The 23182-nt window shown below is 32.6% G+C and overlaps 4 protein-coding genes across 6 annotated transcripts; 2 read left to right on the top strand and 2 right to left on the bottom strand.

The window, feature by feature from the left end:
- The first annotated feature begins 4231 nt into the window (after window positions 1–4231).
- Window positions 4232–6843, top strand: LOC11426589 (probable inactive poly [ADP-ribose] polymerase SRO2). Of its 3 annotated transcripts, XM_024772538.2 has the most exons (5): window positions 4232–4605; window positions 4702–4765; window positions 5407–5645; window positions 6361–6491; window positions 6626–6843. In XM_024772538.2, the coding sequence occupies exons 1-5, from the start codon at window positions 4377–4379 to the stop codon at window positions 6737–6739; spliced, it is 777 nt and encodes a 258-aa protein (XP_024628306.1). In that variant the 5' UTR covers window positions 4232–4376; the 3' UTR covers window positions 6740–6843. The 3 variants fall into 3 exon arrangements, 2 of the variants coding, with proteins under 2 accessions (XP_024628306.1, XP_003629911.1); XR_003007797.2 differs by having other exon boundaries at window positions 4233–4765; window positions 5407–5617; XM_003629863.3 differs by having other exon boundaries at window positions 4235–4765.
- Window positions 6844–11157: 4314 nt separating this feature from the next.
- LOC11426587 (uncharacterized) lies at window positions 11158–12344 on the bottom strand. The gene is made up of 2 exons (XM_003629861.3): window positions 11676–12344; window positions 11158–11546 (listed from the first exon to the last, which is right to left on the bottom strand). The coding sequence occupies exons 1-2, from the start codon at window positions 12203–12205 to the stop codon at window positions 11372–11374; spliced, it is 705 nt and encodes a 234-aa protein (XP_003629909.1). The 5' UTR covers window positions 12206–12344; the 3' UTR covers window positions 11158–11371.
- A 3326-nt stretch (window positions 12345–15670) lies between these two features.
- LOC11422613 (actin-depolymerizing factor 1) lies at window positions 15671–17666 on the top strand. Its single transcript, XM_003629859.4, has 3 exons — window positions 15671–15827; window positions 16831–17096; window positions 17179–17666. Exons 1-3 carry the CDS (start codon window positions 15825–15827, stop codon window positions 17327–17329), a joined length of 420 nt encoding a protein of 139 aa, XP_003629907.1. The 5' UTR covers window positions 15671–15824; the 3' UTR covers window positions 17330–17666.
- An 825-nt stretch (window positions 17667–18491) lies between these two features.
- On the bottom strand, window positions 18492–23052 carry LOC11408208 (potassium transporter 5). Its single transcript, XM_003629858.4, has 9 exons — window positions 22808–23052; window positions 22394–22616; window positions 21995–22228; window positions 21861–21911; window positions 21135–21395; window positions 20719–20771; window positions 20321–20435; window positions 19966–20220; window positions 18492–19806 (listed from the first exon to the last, which is right to left on the bottom strand). Exons 1-9 carry the CDS (start codon window positions 22895–22897, stop codon window positions 18740–18742), a joined length of 2349 nt encoding a protein of 782 aa, XP_003629906.2. The 5' UTR covers window positions 22898–23052; the 3' UTR covers window positions 18492–18739.
- Window positions 23053–23182: the final 130 nt, after the last annotated feature.

Genomic DNA, 23182 nt, shown 5'->3' with positions numbered 1-23182 from the left:
TTATTTTTGAACAATATTTATCTATATATTCACATAAGATATTGTATTAATATATTTTCAGTTGGTTTTCCAGTTTTTCTAACAATACTTATAGTTTAATGTAATTATTTTTAACTAGTCTATTGAAAGGAATGTTTGTTCAAAGTATGAGTGTTTAAACAATTTTGAGGCAAAAATTCATTTGATTCAAATATAATATTATGTCCGGTTCGATTCAGTTTTAGACGACTAACTTAAATAAAGACATGGTAAAATAATAGATTTGATTCAAAATAAGACATAATATATTATAAATTAAATAAGTATTTTCTCTTTTCCCTTTCTCTCTTGTGACCGTCACTGAAATCCTAGTTTCTTCTCCTTCATCCACCAAAGAGGGATGATTTAAGGTCAATTTGTGACCCAATATCACCCCTCTAACTCGTTTTTCTCTTTCCCTTTTATTGAAATAAGTGATTTTCACATCTATTTCGTTTTTTATTTTGTGATTTTGTCGTCTTTGTGCGACGTTGGTTTGTTAGTCGTCTTTGTGCGACGTTCTATGTTTTTCTATTTTCTCTCAGGTATTTGATCGATTCAGGTTGTCAGATTAGCTTTGATCCAGTGCAAACCCAATCAATGACTTTGGCTCCATCCACGTTGCAGATCCAGAGACATGGTTGTTCCGGTGATTTAAATATAGTCATATGTGTAAGCAATTGTACTTTGTCGTTTTATGCTATTAACATGGATGTTGTGAGCCTGTTCACAAATTCATCCTTTTTTGTTTTTAGCGAATTTGCATTATCGATGTACTCTATCAATTTGAATAAATGAATATCATTTGTTTTGTCAAAAAAGAATATTACAACAACAACAACCAAGCCTTATCCCACTAAGTGGGGTCGGCTACATGGATCAAATGACGTCATAGTGTTCTATCATACACCAAATTTGGATCCAACTCATTGACCTCTAAATCCTTTCTAATGGTTTCTCTAATAGTTTTCCTAGGTCTTCCTCTACGTCTTTTAACTTGACTATCCTCCATTTGATCTACTCTTCTTACCACGGCATCTACGGGTCTTCTCTCTACATGCCCAAACCATCTAAGCCTATTTTCTACCAACTTTTCTACTATAGGTGTTACCCCCACTCTCTCTCTCTAATGGTGTCATTCCTAATCCTATCATGTCTAGTCTTACCACTCATCCAACACAACATCCTCATCTCTGCTACACTTACTTGATTCTCATGTTGACTCTTAACCACCCAACACTCGGTACCATACAACAACGCTGGTTGCTATCCGATAGAACTTTCTTTTCAACTTAAGTGGTACTTTCTTATCGCACAAAACACCTGAGGCTCTTATCCATTTCAACCACCCAACTTGAATACGATGACTTACATCTGCTTCTATTTCTCCGTCATTTTGTACGAAAGCCCCATGATATTTAAACCTTGTAACTTGGGGTATGATATGATCTCCAACTTTCACCTCCAAGGTAGACCTACTTCTCCTTCCGCTAAAGTTACATTCCATATACTCTGTCTTGCTTCTACTCAAGTGGAATCCATACGGTTCTAAGGCTTGCCTCTAGGTCTCTAGCCTCCCGTTCACTTCCTCCCTCGACTCACCCACCAAGACTACATCATCTGAAAAAAGCATACATCTCAGTGCTAACTCTTGGATGTGTTGCATCAATACATCCAAAACTAAAGTAAAAAGATAAGAACTTAGGGTTGACCCTTGGTGCAATCCTATTGTTATGGGAAAATCTTCGGTAGTCCCATCCTGCGTCCTCACACTAGTCGAAGCTCCCTCATATATATCCTTGATAGCCCTAATATAGGCAAATTCTAACCCCTTTCTTCTCCAGGGCTTTCCACAAAATCTATCTCGGTACTCTATCATACGCCTTTCCAAATCAATGAAAACTAAGTGCAAATCTTTTTTATCCGTCAGATATCGCTCAATCACGCGTCGAAGTAAGTAGATTGCTTCCATAGTCGACCTCCCAGGCATAAAACCAAATTGGTTATCCGTAACTTGAGTCTCCTTTCTTAGTCTTCTTTCGATCACCCTTTCCCATAACTTCATGGTATGACTCATTAGCTTAATTCCCCTATGATTCGCGCAATTTTGTATATCCCCCTTGTTCTTATAGATTGGAATTAAAGTGCTTCTTCTCCACTCGTCCGACATTTTCTTCGTCCTCATAATCTCTTTAAAAAGGTTTGTGAGCCACACAATCCCTCTATCGCCAAGACTCTTCCACACTTTGATAGGTATGTTGTCCGGCCCAACTGCCTTGCCACTACCCATCCTTTTCAACGCTTCTCTAACCTCGTGCTCTTGAATCCGACGATAATAATTATAGTTTCGGTCATCCTCTTCGATGTCTAACCTGTTAGAGTCTGGTAAGATCTCATATCCTTCATTAAATAGGTTGAGAAAATACTTCTTCCATCTACCCTTAATATCTCTTTCCTGAACCAGAACTTTACCCTCTTCATCCTTAATACACCTTACTTGGTCCAAATCTATTGTCTTTCTTTCTCGTCCCTTAGCAAGCTTATATATAGATTTCTCTCCCTCCTTGGTACCTAAAGATTGGTATAATCCTTCAAAAACTTGAGTTCTCTCTTCGCTCACCGCCTTCTTAGCCTCTTTCCTAGCTATCTTATATTTATCCCAAGTTTCGACATTTTTACACCTAGACCAATCTTTAAACAATCTCTTTTGATCCGAACTTTACTCTGAACACTGTCATTCCACCACCAAGATTCTTTACCACTAGGTCCAAAACCTCGAGATTCTCCCAACGTCTCTTTTGCTACCTTTTTAATCTCATGTGTCATCCTCTCCCACATATCATTTGCACTTCCATGTGTTTGCCTGAAGCCTCCCTCTAATATCTTGTGTTGGAATATCCTTAATTTTTCACCCTTTAAATGCCACCACTTGATTCGCAGAGCCCCATTTTGACTTCTTCTCTTAGCCCTCCTCTTTACCCTTACATCTATCACCATCACTCTATGTTGGGTAGTTAAGCTCTCTTCATGTTGATTTTATTTGATAGATATGAAATTGTAAGAAAATAAATCAAATTAAACTAAGAAATACTATTAAGTTTTTTAAGACCAACATCGCCAACGATGATTAGTCATTACTTATCGATAGTAAAAATTTCGTACTTATAATATGACAACAAGAAACATAATTAACAATATGGGATGACAAATATTGATTGTATTTGAAGGATATGAAATTGTAAAAAAACAAATCAAATTAAACTAAGATTTTTATTTTTTTTAAGACCAACATATAGTAGAATAATGCAATATATATACTAACACAAAATTAATAAGAATTAAAAGTATATGTATTGGTTCAATTTTGAAAAATAAATCCAAAGTTCAATACGATCTAATTTGATATGAACAATTTATATAAAAGGACATTTAAACACATCCAATAATATTCAATTTTAAACGGTTTTTAATTTTTTTTGGATTTTTCTGTGATTTTTATTTGGATATGTTTGAATTTGAACACGCTATGTTGTTTTGTTTGCATATACGACATAGTGACTTTTTGGTGCGCTAAGCTTCAAACACTCACTAGAGTCAGATATACATCAAGACTAAAAGAAATATACGTACAAATCACATTGCAGGTGAGTCAACTCTGTTAAATTTTAATAGTTTGCTGATTTTTTTTTTTTACCAAAATAATATTCTTCTACATTAAGTTTGCTGATTTTTTTTTTTTTTTTTTACCAAAATAAACATGTTGATGTTATTTAGTTTATAGCAAGCTATCCAATATAATATAAATATAGAATTATAGGTTGACGAATATAGAATTAGCCAATTCAACCAAAACTGATCTTAATTGGATTGGATCATATCAATATTTTTTAAAAGCAATCCGAATCAGGCTACATGTTATTTTAATCTTTTAAAATATATAGGTAGGTTTAGTTTCAAAATCAATATAAACTGAATCGGAAATATTCCCTTTTAGAGATATAAACATAAAAGGAATAGAATTTCACACGATTTGCATTGTGAATAGCAAATATGGAAGGCATCACCAATTTATCATTTCTTAACTTGAACCCAAAGAAAGCATATGCAAAATCCACATGACATGACGTGTCATGTGCAAGGTCACAAACCTAAACCAAAACCATCAATTAATTTTCTTGTTACCCGTCAACAACATCGGCACAAAAACGGCTTGTCTTGTGCCCCAAGACTTATTTCCAACCCAAACCTAAACTCTTAAAATATTCAAGTTTGAACACTTTATTTTATAATTCATGCATATATGAATCATGTCATAACTTATCACGTAATTCTAAACTCTTATTTTTAGTGAGGAAAAAATGCATCCAATTGAGAAAATGACTTGCAATGGGTTAATGAACAAAGTAGAAGAAGAGAGTGGAGAATATCAATTCATTAAGAAAGGTTTTTTAAAGGGTATGGGATTTATGGTGGATGTTACAAATATCATGGCCATTCACAAGAACAACGTTTCCACTAATTTGACAAAGCAAGCTAGTTTGGATTCATTTCACATTTTCTCTAAGGCGGTGTCAATCAAATGTGGAGGTAATGCTAATGTTAGGTGTGCTTGGTATGGTGGCTCATTAGATGAACTCGTAGATATTGTATCTTTTGGATTCACCGGATGCAATATTCATGTAGACGATGATGATGAGTCTCACGGAGTTGGAATTTCGTTATCATCAGCTAATTTTTCCATTGATAGGTAAGTAGTTTATATACATGGATCTAAATTTTTTGTAGTTGTAATTGATTATTATAATTGGTAATTTACTTATGTTTTTGAGAAAAGGTCGAATGACTCACATAGTGATTTTGAAAATTATGAACTTCAAATTTCAATTTTTTTTATTTTGATCAAGATTGAGATAATTGACTATTGTTGACTAAGTTTTGAAAATTTGTTTTCAATTTACAGTAATTTTCATGAACTAGGTTTTGATTAAAGGAACCATCTCTTCCTCATAATATGATTCTTAACTACAATGATCAAATTGTATTTCTCATTGATTGCTACATGTAGGATACAACTTGGATATTACTTGCACGTATAATAATCAATGCTACAAACAATATCTTCTACATCATATGTAATTCTCCATTCTTTGCATGAGCATTGCCTTGCCCTTGTATATAATTTTGTATCCTTGTATCAATGAATATTCTGGGCTTTCTATAATCTTGATATAATTCACTGCATTTGACTTATCTTACGAAATTTATTTTTTTATATAAATTCTGAAATTCATTTTTTATATAAAATAATTTCATTGAACTAGTTTTTATTTTTATGATGTCAAAGTGTGATTTCTAGGAAAACTAAGAATTTGGTTATTTGATTGACAGTGCAATGTCTACGGTGGCAGATGAAAATGGTTTGAGGCATGTGTTGCTATGCAAGGTGATACTAGGAAGGGTTGAAAATGTACCTGTTGATTCAAAACAGAGCCAACCTAGTTGCAGGCAATATGACACAGGAGTTGATGACATTTCATCACCCAGAAAACATATTATATGGACTGCTTTTATGAATTCACACATTCATCCTGAGTATATCGTAAGTTTCAATTATAACTATGTGAAGGGTAAGTTTAGTGTTCTTTTTTTCTCGTGTCTTTTCATGCCCATCAACCTTAATATTTTTTTATTTTTTTTTCATTTCAATTTCACCATATTCATAGTTGGTACTAAATCTCAAGGTTTTTTGGTGCATTATTTTTTTGTTATATTTTGCATTATGATTAATTGTTACCGTAATTTAAAACCTTGCTAATATTTTAATAAAATTACTAGATTTTTGTTCAAAATTTATTTTTCAGACGTTTAATGAAGCTCACACAATTTAATTATGGAGAAGTGGAGTGTTTGGGGTTCGAACCCCGACCCCTGCATATAAAATGCAATATCCCTACCAACTGAGTTAAGCTCACGGGGATTAAAGTCAATTAATTTAATATTATTTGAAACTATATTAATTTTAGTTTTGAAAGTAAATTATTAAACCTTTTTATTAAGTAAAAACACTAAAAAAATTAGTCCTAAGATGACCATCTTAGTATATGTTTGGTTGCCCGTTTGAATGGCCAAACGCACGTCAAAATGCTATGAACGTGATTTACTACTCTAAAATTGGTGTTTGGTTGAAAAAATATAAAGTGCTTCTGCTCTATAGAATTGAGTCTGACCGAATCAAACTCAATTTTCACCACCGCATAACCAAACACACACCGAGTGGCCTTACCCTTCACAACCCTATATTTGTATCAAAGGCTTAACTACTAACCATATATTTTGGAACAGATCAAGGTGTATTTGGGACACTAAAACCCCAATCAGAATATGTATTGTTACCTAATCTAGTGGCAAAAGTTTCAAATCATTTGAAACCATCACAAATGTCTCTGTTACTCAAAAGCTGCCGTATTTACCAAGTAAGTAAACAATATTTTTATAATTGCCATGCTATGCTTTAAGGTTGTTAGTATGTTGTCTTGTATATATGCAATGCTTTGTTACTTAGATTTGCGGTAATAAGTGATTAAAACTAAATTATGTTGGGGCTCAGGAGCAAAAGATTACAAGAGAAACATGGGTAAATCAAGTGAGGAAGATTGTTGGGGACATGTTGCTGCATTCAGTGATCACTGATAAATCCAGTGGCGATGTGCATCCTCTTTAGTTCAATCTTGGAACTTGAGTTGGACCTTTTTTTTAGGGCAACTTTGAGTTGGACATTGTATTGATCAGATTGCATACAATAATAGAATCAAAACTTATACATTAGTATTCGTCGTTATTCAGTATTGTTTTTTTTTTTTTTACTCAAGTAATAAATACGCTGATAGAACCATTGAAGCAGGTCATATTAATTAACGCCTTAACGGTGTTTTTGAATCGTTTTTAATAAGCAAAAATGGTAGTAATACTAATAGGAGTACAAGGTACTCCTGCCCTTAAAAATCTACATTGCTGTCCTTATATGCCTTGGAGACATATTTAAGGATTATTCTACCATTCAGAAGTAAGAAAATCTAGATATAAACTTTCGATAAATTAACAACTTCCCCCCAACAAAGGATATTGTACATATTCTATTAAATTGGTCTAAATGGTAAGAGAGTTGAACTCTTAAAAGAAGTGACCATGAGTTTTATTGGTTCAATTATTTTATTAATAAATTACTGTTTGAAATATGCTTAGGTTTAAGTACAGTTTTGCCCCCCGTATTTTGACCGAATCAAAATTTTACCCCCCAATTTAATGTTTTTTGAAATTTTGGCCCCCCTATTTTAAAAATCTGAATTTTACCCCTCCAATTTAATATTTTTCGGGAGTTGGCTGATGTGGCTTAAACAATATTAATGGAATTTTTTTTTTCGTTTATTCCCTACATTTTATCTTTATTTTCTATAATTTTTTAGAATTTTTTCTGCATTTTAAGGTATTTTTTAAAGTTTTTTTTTATTTTTTTTAAAAATTTATTTATTTTTTGTAATTAAAAATTATTTAATTTAAATAATTAATTAGGTGGATAATAAGATAATATTTTAAAATCTAAATCACCACCGCAACATTAGCCAAAATGCACTCAAATGTGGTGGGGTGGGTGGAGGGGGAGGGGGCAAAATTCCGAAAAACATTAAATTGGAAGGGAATAAAATTCTGATTCTGTCAAAATAGGGGTGGCAAAACTGTACTTAAACCATATGCTTATTAACCGTGATCAATGCTTGTATTCCTATAAATTCTTTTGAGCTAGTGAGCTTTGAAATTCTCGGCATTTCTTAAAAGCGATAAATAATGGAGGGGTCAATCACGAGAGAGATTGTTGCAATTGTTACAACCATATCTCTTTTCAAGTGATTTTAAAAAAACCTTTGAAAAATTATTGCCCTAGGAGATTGAGTGTTTGTTACTATAAAGAATGTTAGTGTTCATAACAAGCATCCACGAGTTTACTAGTTACTCCCTCCGTCCTAGAAAAAAACACTAATTCACATTTATTAAGAAAACTAACATTTAGTGATTTGAGGAATAATTTTTTATGTTCTCTTTAGAATAAGTTTCATGGAAAGATGTAAAAATAATTCTCATTGGTTAAAAATCATGGAGAAAATAAAAAGGAGAATAAATTAAATGCAAATTGCATTTAATTTTACATTGGAAAAGATGATTTGTTTGAAAAAACATAAAAATAGCATAAAAGTTTGTCTTTTTTGCTTATATTTTGAGACAAAGAAAATGAGATTTTTTTGCTTATATTTTAGGACGGATGGAGTAGTATGACTATTAACTAGATAGATTTAAGTAGTATTGCTTTACTTTTTCAACTTATATTTTCTTCGTCCGTCCCTAATTATAAGATCAATTACAAAAAATATTGTTCCTAAATGTAAGACCATTCACAAATTTCTAGATGTATTTCTTACTCCTTTTTCAATTATACTCCTTATTAATACTACCAATTAGTACTACTATTTTAGAATATGAAAAATCATTATTGAATGCACTTATACATAAAGAGCAATTTACTAGTTACACATTTTTTAGACAAATTTATTAGTTCTAACAACTTTTTTAAATACACATAATTTTTGTAATTTCGATTAACAATGGTGAATGAAAATCACTCCATTCATTGGGACTTGGGAGCACACTAAATTTCAGTTATGTTTCCAATTTTCCAAGGATGAATATTTCTTAGAAACCGTTCCACTTCCACCAATGAGCTCATTCCGTTAACTAACCGTTCCACTCTCACGTTCCAAGACTACCAAAACTACTCAAATTCAATACATAAAACTCTACTAACCATATCCATGAAGGATTATCCCATAAATTTATAACTACACCACCTCTAGTAAAGATTGTTATACTACTACTACCTCATTGACACAAGAAAACGAATCATCCATGAAGTCATTTCAAAGCCGTTTCAAGTCATTGATCAAAAAAGTAGTTGAAGCTCCAAAACACTTTCTTTTCTCCACCAAAACAAACTCACTTCTAATCCTTGATCGCTTTTACTACAAAGATAACAATGTATGTGGCCAACACCTATTTCTTCTAGATACCAAAACAAAACATCTCAAAGAGCTTCATATTCCAAGAGTTACAAATTCTGATATGGGTTATAAGATCATAGCTTCATGCAATGGTTTATTTTGTATTGCTCATTATTCCTTAGACCAATACTCAACCCTTTTCCTTTGGAATCCAACCACAAAACAAACCAAAAGAATCATTGAACCGCCACATCGTCAACAACCTTTGCTTATGCCACCAAATTGTCTTATAGGTTTTTATGAAAGTAATAATGATTTTTATGTGATAAGGTTTCACTCTTTTGAAAACACAAAGAGGGATTCTAGTAGAAGAACTTATGCTGTTGGAGGTGAAAAGTACTCATTGAGTAAAAGGTTATGGAGAGAAATAAAGGGTTGTGATCAAAATTTGATTTTGAAGGGACATTTGTTTTGGACTGAGAACAATGTGACAATGGAAGGAACCTTGTTTTGGATTGCTATGGAGGTAACTGAAAAGGTTAGTCATGAAGTGATTATCTCTTTTAATTCAATTGACAATGTTATTAGCAAGATTGAGTTGCCGATTAATCCTTTTAAAGACTGTGATGAAGTTTATAAGAAACTTGTAATTTATAAGGATTCTGTTTCATTGATTACTTGTTTAAAAAGTAAAAGTATGGAACAATGGTTAGATTTGTGGATTTTGTCTGATGAATATGAAGGTGTTGAGTGTTGGATGAAGGTGCAAACTCTTGGTATGTTTACGAGTTTAGAGCGTCCTGTTGGTGTCTGGAAAAATGAAGTTCTTATGGCTACAGATAAAATGATACATAGTGTTGGTGGAGTTGTTGCTTGGCTTCCTGAAGATGATGTTGGAGCTGAGTTTTCCTATAACATTATAAATTATCAAGAGAGGTTCTTTCCTTTACATGATGTGGAGGAAATTGATTATTTTGAAAGCGGAGGATTTTTGTTTATATGATACTATGCTTCTTAATAGCAATATCAACGAATTAAGCATTAACTGTAACATAAGGATTATGGTGGGAGCTGAGGGCTTAAGATTGAATAAGACTTTCTTGTTTAGTTTATTATGTGTGAATCCTTTGACAATGATTGTGTAAGTTCTCTATAGTTGCATGTGTTAAAATAGTTCGGCTAGAGTTAGTAGCTTGGTTAGAAGTTAGTTAGAGTTAGTTACTCAAACTAATCTCTATATATAGCAATACTGTTGTACTCATTCATCATCTTTTATCAATCTATTCATTTCAATCTCCCACATGAGTACTCTTATGCTTGCTATCTTGCTTACATCTATGACCTTTCTCCCTATGATTCTTAACAGCATGTTCACAGAACATTTAGAGCAGGAACGGTGGAAAGAATGCTAGTTTGATTAGGAAATGTATTCCCCCTGTTACTACGTGACGCATTTAGCAGTCTCTGATTTGATTTATGTTTGACAATGAAATTCAAGCCGATTTAAACATTGAACGACTAAGATTGCTTATTGCGTGCAACTGTGTCTACTTCTGTGAATTCAGGTCCATTCAAGTCCACTATCTCTTTTTTCATAACTATTAGAAAAAAAGATCAACATATATCAACGGATTTGCTAATTAATTAATACTTATATAGAGTGATATTGAACCTTAACCTTTACAAGAACTTGTTAATGCAAATGTATGAGGCCAAATTTTCAACAAAGTTTGTACACGTTTCTGAAATGTGATATGCAGTTAAAGGACGGTAGGCGTTTTTATTTTCTTTTTGGCAGAAAACTGGTGTTTTATTAACCTTCTTAAAATTGTCAAACCTATCAATTTATTGGTCTTGTTCATTTGAAGTTCAGGATAACATAAAACCCATGTTTTACAATACAAAGTAGTAACATGGGAAAGCTTACCAATTTCATATGGATCCCGCTTGTGTGTAGTCACAAGTCGGTAGTCATATGAAGTTAACAAGTTCAAGGGCGTCTGTCTTAAAATTATGAAGAGCTGTCTGCGTGCTGTAGTGACTGCTCCTAATCTAAATTCACTTCATATATATAAAGTTTTGGAAATTATGATAAACTACATACATCTACTTTTTTGAAATTATTTCAACAATAATTTGAGTATCTGAAAAATGTGGATTCTGCCTATTTACAACAAAATTCTTAAATCTCTATAAGAAATGAAACTCATCATCTGTTTCTGTTATGTTAAAGAAAATGGCAAACAAAACAACCATATACAATTCCATATGTATACTTGTGAATGCATGAAATAAAACCTGAATAATTAGGCTAAAAGCCAAAAGTTTCTATGAGTTTTAGTATTGAGAACATATCCTCCATTTTGTGCTTTTCTTTGAACTGCAACACAGGTGCATGTGCCCGGAGTGTTTTGGATCAAAAACTCCGCCGTGTCAAACATTTTTACCCCTTTCAATGATCCTCCTGTAGGTCGTTTATATCTGCACATTCAAATTTAAAATTTTAAATAGAAACAAAAATGTGCATGCATATGGTTCAATTTGACCAAATAAACATACTTTTTTGTTTATATAAAATTAAAGGGATTATATGATTTATTCTATACTTACCCTAATAATGTGGAAGAAAGAGTGCGTTTTTGGCCTATAACTACAACATCAACCCGTTGATCTAAGGTATGTAAGAGAATAGTGTTAGCCCTATCTTTTCCATTATCTATTTCAACCTTCATTGTACGAACTTTCAATTTAGGTTGAGCAGCTTTACAGGCATTCTTCATTTCTTCAAGAAAATCAACCACCGTCTCTCCCTCTGCGGCTGAACCTCCTCCTGCTCCTCCTCCTGCTGCTGCTCCTCCTCCTCCTCCTCCTCCCCCCCCTCCACCACCAATGTCATTTAACGACGCGGTTGTTGAGGTTCCCAATGAAGGCATTTTAAGAAACGTTGAAAGAGTATTGCGCCATGAACTTGTGTTCTCAATAACATGTAATAAAATCAATTCATCTTGTTCCATTACAGCGTGACAAAGTGCATATTGAAGTGCTCCAGCTGATTCACGTGTTGGATCAGCCACCACCATTACCTTACGTGATTGATTTATTGCTTGTGGGTTCCTATTACTACCATTACCACTTGCCATTAATTAATTAACCATGCACTATACACCACAACAGAAAATGGGAAAAATATGAATATGAACAATGTTCATTTTTTGTGTGATTGGTGATTAATTTGAGGACACAAATTAACCATGTTCATTTTTTGTTCCATACCACAACAACAGCTCATATAAATTGTTTGTTTTACTTTTGTGATTCACAGTTTTGTTTTGTTTTGTTTTTATACACTGCTATGTTTAGATTGGGTTTTTATGCTACGTTTAAACACACCTTCCTCAAGACTCGGTCAAATGCCACCCTATTTTTACCTCTATTTGTGTGCTCATATATGCAATACATATATGTCTCTCAAAATTCTTTTCTAAAGTCAATTTTCTCTTGTAATTATATTGTTGTTATTGTTATAATGTTTAATCAACTTGTATTAACCACTCAATAAATTTGTTATTGATTAGTTTTTTTTAATATAAGAAATGGTCATGCTAACTCACAAGTTTTTTTTTTTTTGAGAGATGCTAACTCACAGGTTAAAGAACTATAAAAGGAAATAAAAAATAAATCATGTATTGAAAATTTAAATTATCAAACTTTTACAACATTAAATGCACAAATTCCAATAAAATACTTTATCTTTAACTTTTTAACTTGTGTCTTACCATTTTCTTATAAAATAACCATTGAAACTTACAGAGATAAGTTGAGGAATTGTGTTTCGAACTTCGATTACGATATTCAATCTAGCAATTTCTGACATTTTTTTCCAGTTAAATTAGATTATTGATTTTTTTTCTTGAGGGGGTTATTGATTAGTTTATATTGTACAAGTTTATTTTACTTCGCGCGCGCATATATATATATATATATAATTTCTCAATTCATTATATATTATTATTATAATTTTACGAAAACAAAACGATATTCATCAAGTCAAATTGGTAGAGTACATTATTCAACATCGTTAAAAACGTAGAGAATGAATCAACAAACAAATTCACAACATCCAAATTAATACCACATGTCTACGAATAATATGATAAAATTAAAGTGACATGAATGCCCATGCCACCAGATCTGCAATGTTGATGTCCAAGTCGTTTACTTAATAGAAGATCTTTCAATAGGAACCAAATAAACACCAAAACAAAATGAGAAATCAAACAACACCGCACAAGACGACGAACAACACAACACCACACCTAGACGATAAAACCTCGAAGAAAAAACCTAAATATATGTGAAAACTCCTTATTTAAATTGAAATAGAGATAAAAAAATTAAGATGGATGATTTTGGGTAAAAAAAATTGACCAAAAATCACCCCACGAAGAAGAAAATTGAAGAGAAAATTTAAAGAAAGAAAACTATAGTCGGCTTGTTCGATAACTTTACTCTTTTTAGATGATATGAAGTGAGTCATCATTCTATTGACATTATTTGAAGTTAGTTTGGTGCCTAAAACACATACAACTAATGACGTGTTGCATGAGTTGCCAAATGATTAGGTATACACAAACCAACAATAATTTCTAATTAAAAGTAAGATGAATATGTCGGTAAGGTCTAACTTAATAAACAAATATTGAGATTATTAAATTGAACATTTTAGTTAATTGAATTCAAAGACATGATATCTTACCTCACACAATGTCATTTTGTTTGTATAAAACATGTACGATTATAATTAGTACATTCCAAAATTAAAAGTACATTTTAAGCTAATTCTATGAGCAAGAGATTACAATGATGTAGACCAATCTTGTCATAGGCATTATGACTAAAAAAAGTTAACTACTTGTTGCTCTAATTGTGTCCTTAGCTTATTAGCCTCCACTCTAATCAAACAACTTAGTGCTCCAATTGTGCCTTTAACTTTCTAGTTAACGAATGGTCCTTTCACTTCTAACTTGAAGTAGGGTTAGAAGTAGAACTTGTCACCTTGGCTGATTGGCTTAACATCGGGCACTCAAGGATATTTACGAGGCTGAAATTCTTTGTATCCTCTGAGATTAACCTTTAAGTTAGCGACCAACTGTATAAACTTTTTACACAAATAGTTAAACTAGCTCGCAAATGAATGACTTATGAAATTGTAACCATAAGAGGAATGACTTATGAAATCAAACTACGACTCTTTTTAATTAATTTTTAATTTTCATTATTCACGTAGTGTTTTTTACATGTGTGTTTTTAAAAAAAGAAATTTGCTAATTTAGATCTACTTATTTTTCAATGTTTGTAAATTAGTAAATTACTACTTAAGTTAAGTTATTGACAACTATTTTAGTTTTTCTTGTTATCATCATTTTGATATGAAATAGATGAGTGTTATTTGAACAATCAATTTGGTGATAATCTATTTGACAATCAAAATTTACAAAGAAAAAGTAGTATTGGCACGGAAATCATAACAATAGAGAGATAAAGTAAAAAATAATATGAGTATGAAAGAAAAAGTTGTCACAATAGTTGTCACCAAATGGATGTTCAAATATCATTTCTCTATAAAATAATATACAAGCCACACAAGGTAAATCTCACATTCCAACCGGATTTTTTCATACACATGAATCAAGAATCAAACCACATGACACACTTAACCATGATTCAAATCTCTTACCATTTCGACAAATAATTAATACAATTATTTTATTTATAACTTTTAAGAATTAGCTAATATATGGCATTTGAACTTTGAAATCCAGCAAAGAGGGGCCAAAGGGGACTTCTGTACAGGTCATACGCTCGCCTTTAGTCTCATAATAAAATATTTTTTATTTAAAATTGATCAAAATTAATAAAAAATCTATTTTTTTTTACAAGAAGAGATTTATTGCATTTCATTCATAATAATAGTAGAGAAACAAGATGGAATCCTAATATGAATATGGAAATTAGCATGACACAAAACTATTCTAGCAAAACTATAAGCGACTTCGTTTGCTTGTCTCCGAATAAACCTAACATCAGAGGTTTCTAAATAAAAAAACTAAATACATCTGCAGTCATTGATTACTGTGCTAAAATTAGAGATACCACTTTTACTACCATAAAGACTATCTACCACAGTTTTGGAATCAAGCTCAAAGTCCACAATACCTAGTTCCAGATCATGAACCCAATACATGACTGATAGTAAACCTAAAGTCTCACCTAAGTCCACATCAAGGAGCGGAGACATCCATTCAGTCTTGGCTAAAACATAACAACCTTCATCATCTCTAATACACACATCAATGCCAACTTGATTCGAAGTTTTATAAAAGGACGCATCAACATTACATTTGAATCTTTCTAGAACTTCAGAAAATCTACTTATACTCTCTTGATCAAATAAAATATAAAAAATATGATGCTAAACTCAAAAAAGTAATATATTTTTTTAGAAGAATCAAAAGTACTAATAATTTTTATTTGAATTTAAAGGAATAAAAATCATAAATTTGGTAGGCTCATAATTTGAAAGAATATTTTAATTAATTTATAAAAATCTTTTTGCTTTTTTGTTTTGATGGTCTATTTGATTGACTCAACTCAACGCAACCCATTTCAAAGCAAAGCAAACATATCTGAGTTGTTTGATTGAAGAAAGAAAGATTCCTTCTCCTCCGCTTCCACCGATCACTCTTCTCTCTTTCAATTATGGTCTGTTTCTTTTCTTTCATCTTTCTAAAATGCTGATTCAAATTACACTAACAATTTTCATTTTTTTTTTTAGTTCCGTTCTGTTTACTTTATCATTTACCTGCAGATCTGATTTTGATCTCAATTTCACTTTACTTTGTAGCTTCACATAATTATCTTTGATCTTAATTGATTCGTTATGCGGTGAAGATGAACCGATTTTTCAAGCAAACATAATCATTATTTGATTACTGTTATTAACTTTAATTACTCACTCAAAAATTCCATCATTCTGGACAATATTATGCGTGATTTGCAGCTTGTAGCATAAGCGATTCTTATGTATAAGCCATTTTTATAGCAAAACATAAAATTCAATTCAATTTTTTTTTGTATAAACTATAAGCTATTTTCATAAGCTAGTCATAAGCTGTTTTCATAAGCTCTCTCAATAGCGCCTTTGCCGGTGGATTAGTATTCAAATAAGCCAATCCAAATAGAACATATATGCAAATAAGATCTTTTCATTTTTTTTAAATCTTAAAAAACTAATTAGGGCTTGTTTGGATTAATAATTTAAGTAAGCACTTAGTCGATGAAATATTTTATTGAGTTTAGTTAAACACTTATTTTTAAGCTATTTTGGGGAGAAATAAATTGATCAAAACTTATGGATCTGTCATTGGTTATTTTTATGATATCTAACACTTTTATAAATATTGTGTAATGATGCAATTAAGCTGAAACAAGCTCTTTTTAATCCCCTAGTTTGAAGTATACTTAAAAAATAAGGGAAACTTATGTGGTAACACATTTGTATGAAAACCTCACCATTTTGAAGGGGATAAAATATCAAATTAACTCCAAGTTTTATCGTGTTTTCTCTGTATTTTTGTTTTTGTTTACAATCATTTGTTTATTTTAGGAACCTCTTAAATTATGTCTGCTTGTGTAGTCTTACTAAAATTTATCCAGTTTCAACCGAACTATTTGGGATGTCAATTACGTGTCTGTAATTTTACAGGCAAATGCGGCATCCGGTATGGCAGTCCATGATGACTGCAAGTTGAGGTTTATGGAGCTCAAGGCAAAAAGGACACACAGGTTCATCATTTACAAGATTGAGGAGAAACAGAAACAAGTCATTGTGGAGAAGCTTGGCGAGCCTGTCCAAGGCTACGAAGAATTTGCTGCCTGCCTTCCTGCTGATGAGTGCCGCTATGCGGTCTTTGATTATGAGTTTATGACTGAAGGCAATGTTCCCAAAAGCAGGATTTTTTTCATTGCATGGTGATGTTCTGTTTAGGTTTGCCAGTTACTGTTGTAGCATTGATATTAATCTTTTATCTAAACATGATAGTTTCTTTTGAAGGTCTCCTGACACATCAAGGGTTAGAAGCAAGATGATTTATGCAAGCTCCAAAGATAGATTCAAGAGAGAGCTTGATGGTATTCAGATTGAGTTGCAAGCAACTGATCCTACTGAGATTGGTCTTGATGTGTTCAAAAGCCGTGCTAGCTAAACGATCTCCAACAGTGGCTGCCTTTTCTGCTGGGGTGAGCCCCCTAATGCTTTGTTACTTTTATGAAAACTTCTAGTTTGTGTAATATGGTCTTAATATCTCATGATTTGTGATTTATGCCTCATTTATGTTGAGTGGCATTTTAGTCCTGTGCTTATAAGTTGAATTTGTAACTGTTCTGTGTGATGAAACAAAATATGGGGTCTGTTTCACTTCAAAAAGGCTAATATGTCCTTTTTCTGTATGGATAGGATAGGAAAAGAAAGCGCACCTGTTACTTACAACATTTATTTTTTTGTTTGGTGTTATGATATCCTATTCTATTGGTCGATTATTATTCTTTGAAATTTTACTATACTAGCATTAGAAAGAGAACTTAGAGCTCTTGTGCGAACTTGCTTTTCCATCGTTTCTTTTGCTTTTGATTATGTGATGGAAAATTGCTTTTAGTTGTCCGGGGTTGGGTAGCTCAATTGGTTTCAGTTAAGGGTTAAAGGAGTTGAACGAGTTAAAGGACTTCAAACTCTTGTGAAGAAAAAAATACTGACACTTATCGAAAAAAAGTTTTATGTTGTTGTCCGAGTTCAAGGACAGTAATGGTCTTGAGATTTCATGGTCTATTATAATGTAGGCGGTTTATAGCCAAGCCTAGCTTTATGATATGCTCCTTTTTAAGAAGAAGGAAAGGTGAAGTATTTTCATAAATTCATCTAGATTTGATCATACAAACCTTCCATCTAGATTTGAGCCTATGAACCTTTTCAGATCAAGGATTGTTCAACTCTGCCAATAACCATACAACTCTTTTAGAATCTCAAATTACTCCCCGGGAAGTTTCTTCTAGACAACTCTTCTCATCTCTGAATTATACTTCAGATTTGAATTTGCTTTCCAAAGAAACAAATATGTCCCTTGGGAGCTACTAGTCTACTACAACCATTGTCATCATACTATACAAAAGCGTATGATAATATATCATGTAAAATTGCTTCTCAAAAGTATCTGAGTTTATATTTTCCATGAATTGGCTTTGCTATGCTCCTTCTTTTGGTACTACTAGTGCTCAAACCATTGCAACACACAAGCAAACAATTGTTTTTTTTTTAAACTATACAACACAGGACAATAACTATCTTTAATATTTCATGGTCGTAACAAAATATACATAAAAGAAAATTCTCACCAAATTACACACTTTAAAATCACACCATTTGAAGTACAACATTTATTTATGTACTAGTAAACAAAAGCTTAGGGTGACGGAATCTCCTAATTACAACAAGATCACACATCACACACTGATGGGAGAGTTCTAGATTCGAACCAGACATGCCTAAACTCAAGAAAATATATCACACTGACTTATATTTTCTATGATATTATCCATTGAGCATCTCACAAAGTGTGTTGTCATATCTCATATGTCATTCCAATCCTTAGAAGCCTAGAACGTGGAATTGCCATTAAATTTTCTCCTTGTCTGAAGTTTCTCCTCAAGAAATTGTAAATATGATTGATAACTATCTTCTTAAGTATGGTTGAGTTGGGCTCTGCCACTACTTCTGCTTCTCCCAGCATATACACCACATTTTTCTCCATTGCTCTCTGCACAAAAGATATCTCCTCTTCCACTCCCTGCAGATTTTGACTAGAGTTTCTACTATCCATTTCAAGTGAATGAATAGAATCTGATGAAGCACGAGACATATCCACCCCTTGATATGAAGAAGTTGATGCTGGTTTACTGAAAGAACCTTGTCCATCCTTTACAAAACAATCATTGTTAGATTGTTGTTGGCTACTCACTAACAAGTTGTTATTAGTTTGTTCAGCATCAGCTCCTCCTACTCCCCCTAAATAAGTAACATTTTGATCGCGAATAAATTGTTTTAGTTGTTCTACTAGTTGTTGCTCAAATTTGTTTGGTTCTCCAATCACGTCGTTATAGCCATACCTAACAACACATCGAAATATTCTATACTCTTTTGGTTGGATTTGTCTGAAAAGAAATCTCTCATCTAATGCAACTTTGCTAATTGGAATAGACTTCATGGAAACAAACACTACTACAGAATGAATGTGGGGTATGTTGGCAATAACGTGAGCAAATATTGGTGGAACTTCTTCAACTAGTCCTGAGTATATCAGTGATACTCCTGGAATTCTAGATACAACCCTTTTGCTTACTAGTTCTCTTACATATTCAACAGAAACCTTGTTCTTGAGCTCAAATAAGTACCTTTTTCTGTGTGTGTAATGCCAAATGCCCATAATGGCCATCAAGAACAAAGCAAGTGCCAAAGGAAGAAAGCCTCCTTGAATGAATTTAGTTAGCATGGATGATAAATACAGAATCTCTATGACACCAAATATCACAACGAAAAGAGCTATCCAAAATATGTTTGTCTTCCATATTACAAGCATTATGAGAGCAACCATGCCTGTTGTGATTAGCATTACAAAGCACACAGCAATTCCTGTGTAATGAAAAGTAATTAAGTATTAGTAGCATGCATGTAGCTTGGTTGACTTTTAGTACTACGTAGTCTCAAGAAACAAAAAAAAAAAAAAAAAAAAAAAAAAATTGACGCAAAACATAAAATAATATAGAGATGTTGAAGTTGTTAGATGCATACCATAAGCATGACCGATATTATCTGTGGTTCTAAAGGCTGCACATACTAGGATACAAGAGATCATAAGAAAGTAGTTGACTTTAGGTATGTATACTTGACCTTCATACTTGGCAGAGGTATGTATGACCTTAACACTAGGGAAGCATCCTAAATTTTGTGACTGTTGGATAACAGCATATGCCCCTGAAATCATAGCCTGACTTGCAATGATAGCAGCACAGACGGACACGGCAAATGTTGGCCAAAACATTAGATCTGCAGGTGATTGAAAAAATTAACCAAGATTAGGAAATGTTGATGTTGATTTGTCATTTAATCAAGATTAATCTAGAGCTAGCATCAGTAAGAAACTTACCAGGTGTTGAGTTATAAAAGGTACTCCCAATTTGTTCAGGGAACTTTCTGAGATATGCTGCTTGTCCGCTGTATGCACATACTAGTGTAGGAAATGTGATGAAAGTGAAACTAATCTGCAATTGCAGCATGAAAGTCGTTAGTTCAATTTTAAAAAAAATAAAATTGTGAGGGTTCCGAGTTTGTTGCCATGGAATCACACATTGATGCAATCATACGATCTAACTTGATCGAACGGCGTACATTCCAACTTTGGTTAATATCCCAAAATACAAAATCAGAATTGAACCGATAGATCTTGATCTGATAGTTTAGATCCGCAACTACGTTGTTACAATGAATCCAAATCTATTTAGAAGTATGTGGCTTAGAGCAATCACACTGCATTTATTTACTTACTTGAACTGCTCTTACATTGAAGTGACCCAAGTCCGCAAACATGGCCTCAGCCCCTGGTTCATGAAGAGGGTTGTTATAGAAGAAAATATGTGTATGTGCATGTATTTTTATTGTTTTTGTAACAGTATGTGCATGTATAAATATATAAAGAGCACTTGACCAAATATATATATATATATATAAAGAGCATAAAGAAAACAATTTAAGAAAAAAGTGTTATAGAAGAAAATTGCGCTTCTAATATGGACCTGAAAAAAGTCCAGAAGTTGACGCTTAAAAACACATTTTTTTTTTGGTAATAAAAGAGGGCTGGCTGACACCCAGCTTAAAAACACATATTTTCTCCAACTTTGTTTACATTTGTAAAATTCATAATTAGAATCACACAGAATAAAACAGTTGTTGATGCCAGTCACCTGTAATGCACATAAAGATTCCACCAAGAGAAATCCACCCTTCTTTACCATTCCTTTTCATGTAATCTACAATGTACTTTGGATTGAAGGCTCGCAAAACACCAATATCATGTTTGATCAAGTTGTAAAGACCTATGCCTCCGATGAGTAAAAACCACACCAAAAGAATTGGGGCAAACGCATAGGCCACTTTATCAGTGCCAAATCTTTGGGCACCAAAGAGAATGATCAGAATTCCTATTGAGATCCCAAGAACAGCACCTGGACTTCTAATAATTAACAAATCATTAGATTATGATTATTAAAGTTCTTGTTCTTAACTTATATATTGAGAAATGATATTGTACAGCTATTTTTTTGACAATTTTTAGACAATTCATACTCACATTATATTCTTACTCTTTCTCTTCCTTTTTCTCTCTCAATTGCTTTTGATCAATGAGAAGAGAGAAAAATGAGGCTGTCATAAAAGTTGTTAGCAAATGGTTGTTCAAATATCATTGCTCCTATATATTATCACTTGACTATTATTTTTATTTTGATCGTCTTAACAAGTGTCTTAAGGGCCTTTTCAAAAAATAAAAAAACCAGTGTCCTAAGATATTATTAGAAAATTGACTATTTTATTATGTTTCGTAGATACTTGCACAAAATAGTTTAAAACAATTTATCATGTACAAATCTTAAACTGTTGTGTACGAACAAAAGTTAAAATAGTTACTAAACCTTGGCCAAGTGATGAGCTCCTGGTTCTTATCCCGCTAACTGCAGAAAGCACTGCATATAGCACACACTTATATTAGATATAAATAAAAATAAAGTTCTTAATCATCTTTTATAAAGCAAAAGTAGTATTTCACCTGAAATGGATGGTGTGAGAATTCCATCTCCGATGACCATAGCGGTTGCCATGATTGTTACAATGAATAGAAAAAGTTTCGCAAATTTACTATTCTCTAATTTGTGCTTAATCTTTTGGCGGGAACGTGTTTCAAGTTTGTAATGGGAAATTTCAATATCTTCTGGTTGGTGATTTGGAATTAAGCTCACCTTCGAGTGCCGGCAAATCAAAGAATACAATGCACATGTGCCACCTAATAATATCCATTCAAAAATAAATAAAGTTATTCTTCTTTGATTGTGACCTATGTCTTGTATCAAGGATATTTTTACCATTTGATCAACAAGTCTCACCATTCGTGCGTAGTGCAACACTTATTTGATTGTGAACATTAGACAAAATCATTCTATATACTTACCGTTACCGTTGTCATTAGCCCATAAGACAACAAGGATGTATTTGACAAAGACAATAAGTGAAATAGTATAGATGATAAGAGACAAGCATCCAAGAAGGTCTTGTTTGTTGGAGATACCATCAGGGAAGGTGCTATCATAAACGTATAATGGAGAAGTTCCAATGTCCCCATAAATGATCCCCAAACTTTGAAATGCTAGACTCAATGTCCCCAACCAGCTTGTCTGCTACAACAGATATATCACAGTTATTCAATGAATCTGAAAAAATAAAAATGATCTCTTATAATAAAGAACGGATATTTATGATAATAGTGAATACATGGATGCTTTAATAGTAATAGTTTGATAAAATGCCACTTAGAAATGCAAATCGACATTCATTGTATCAATAAAACAAAGAGTAACATACAAACCTTGGATGCATGGATGTTATTAGCTGAGGGAACCCTTCCAGCCTCTAAACGGAGGGAATCGACGTGAAGATCATTTGGCCATGAATTCATGATTACGGCTTTTGATCGTTAAGAAAAGTATTATATTCAGATTTAATGTTTCATTCACAAAGCCAAGCAAAACTTTTATCTTGGCCACCTCACCGTGTTTTCCGTAAACACCAACTCAAATTTTTTTTGTTTAAAATGCTAACACGTTACTCATTGCTTTCTCGTTTTTTTTTTTTAACCACTCCTTCATCATTAAATCGTGCAAGCAAATAATACCTACTTGATCAATGAGCATATGCTATACCGTACGCCACCGACTCACAATAGTTGTATAAACTTACCATA

Source organism: Medicago truncatula, chromosome 8 (genome assembly GCF_003473485.1).
Source record: "Medicago truncatula cultivar Jemalong A17 chromosome 8, MtrunA17r5.0-ANR, whole genome shotgun sequence".
Taxonomy (NCBI): Eukaryota; Viridiplantae; Streptophyta; class Magnoliopsida; order Fabales; family Fabaceae; genus Medicago; species Medicago truncatula.
The sequence above is the reverse complement of the archived record's forward strand: the minus strand, read 5'-3'. Positions and strand labels throughout refer to the sequence as shown.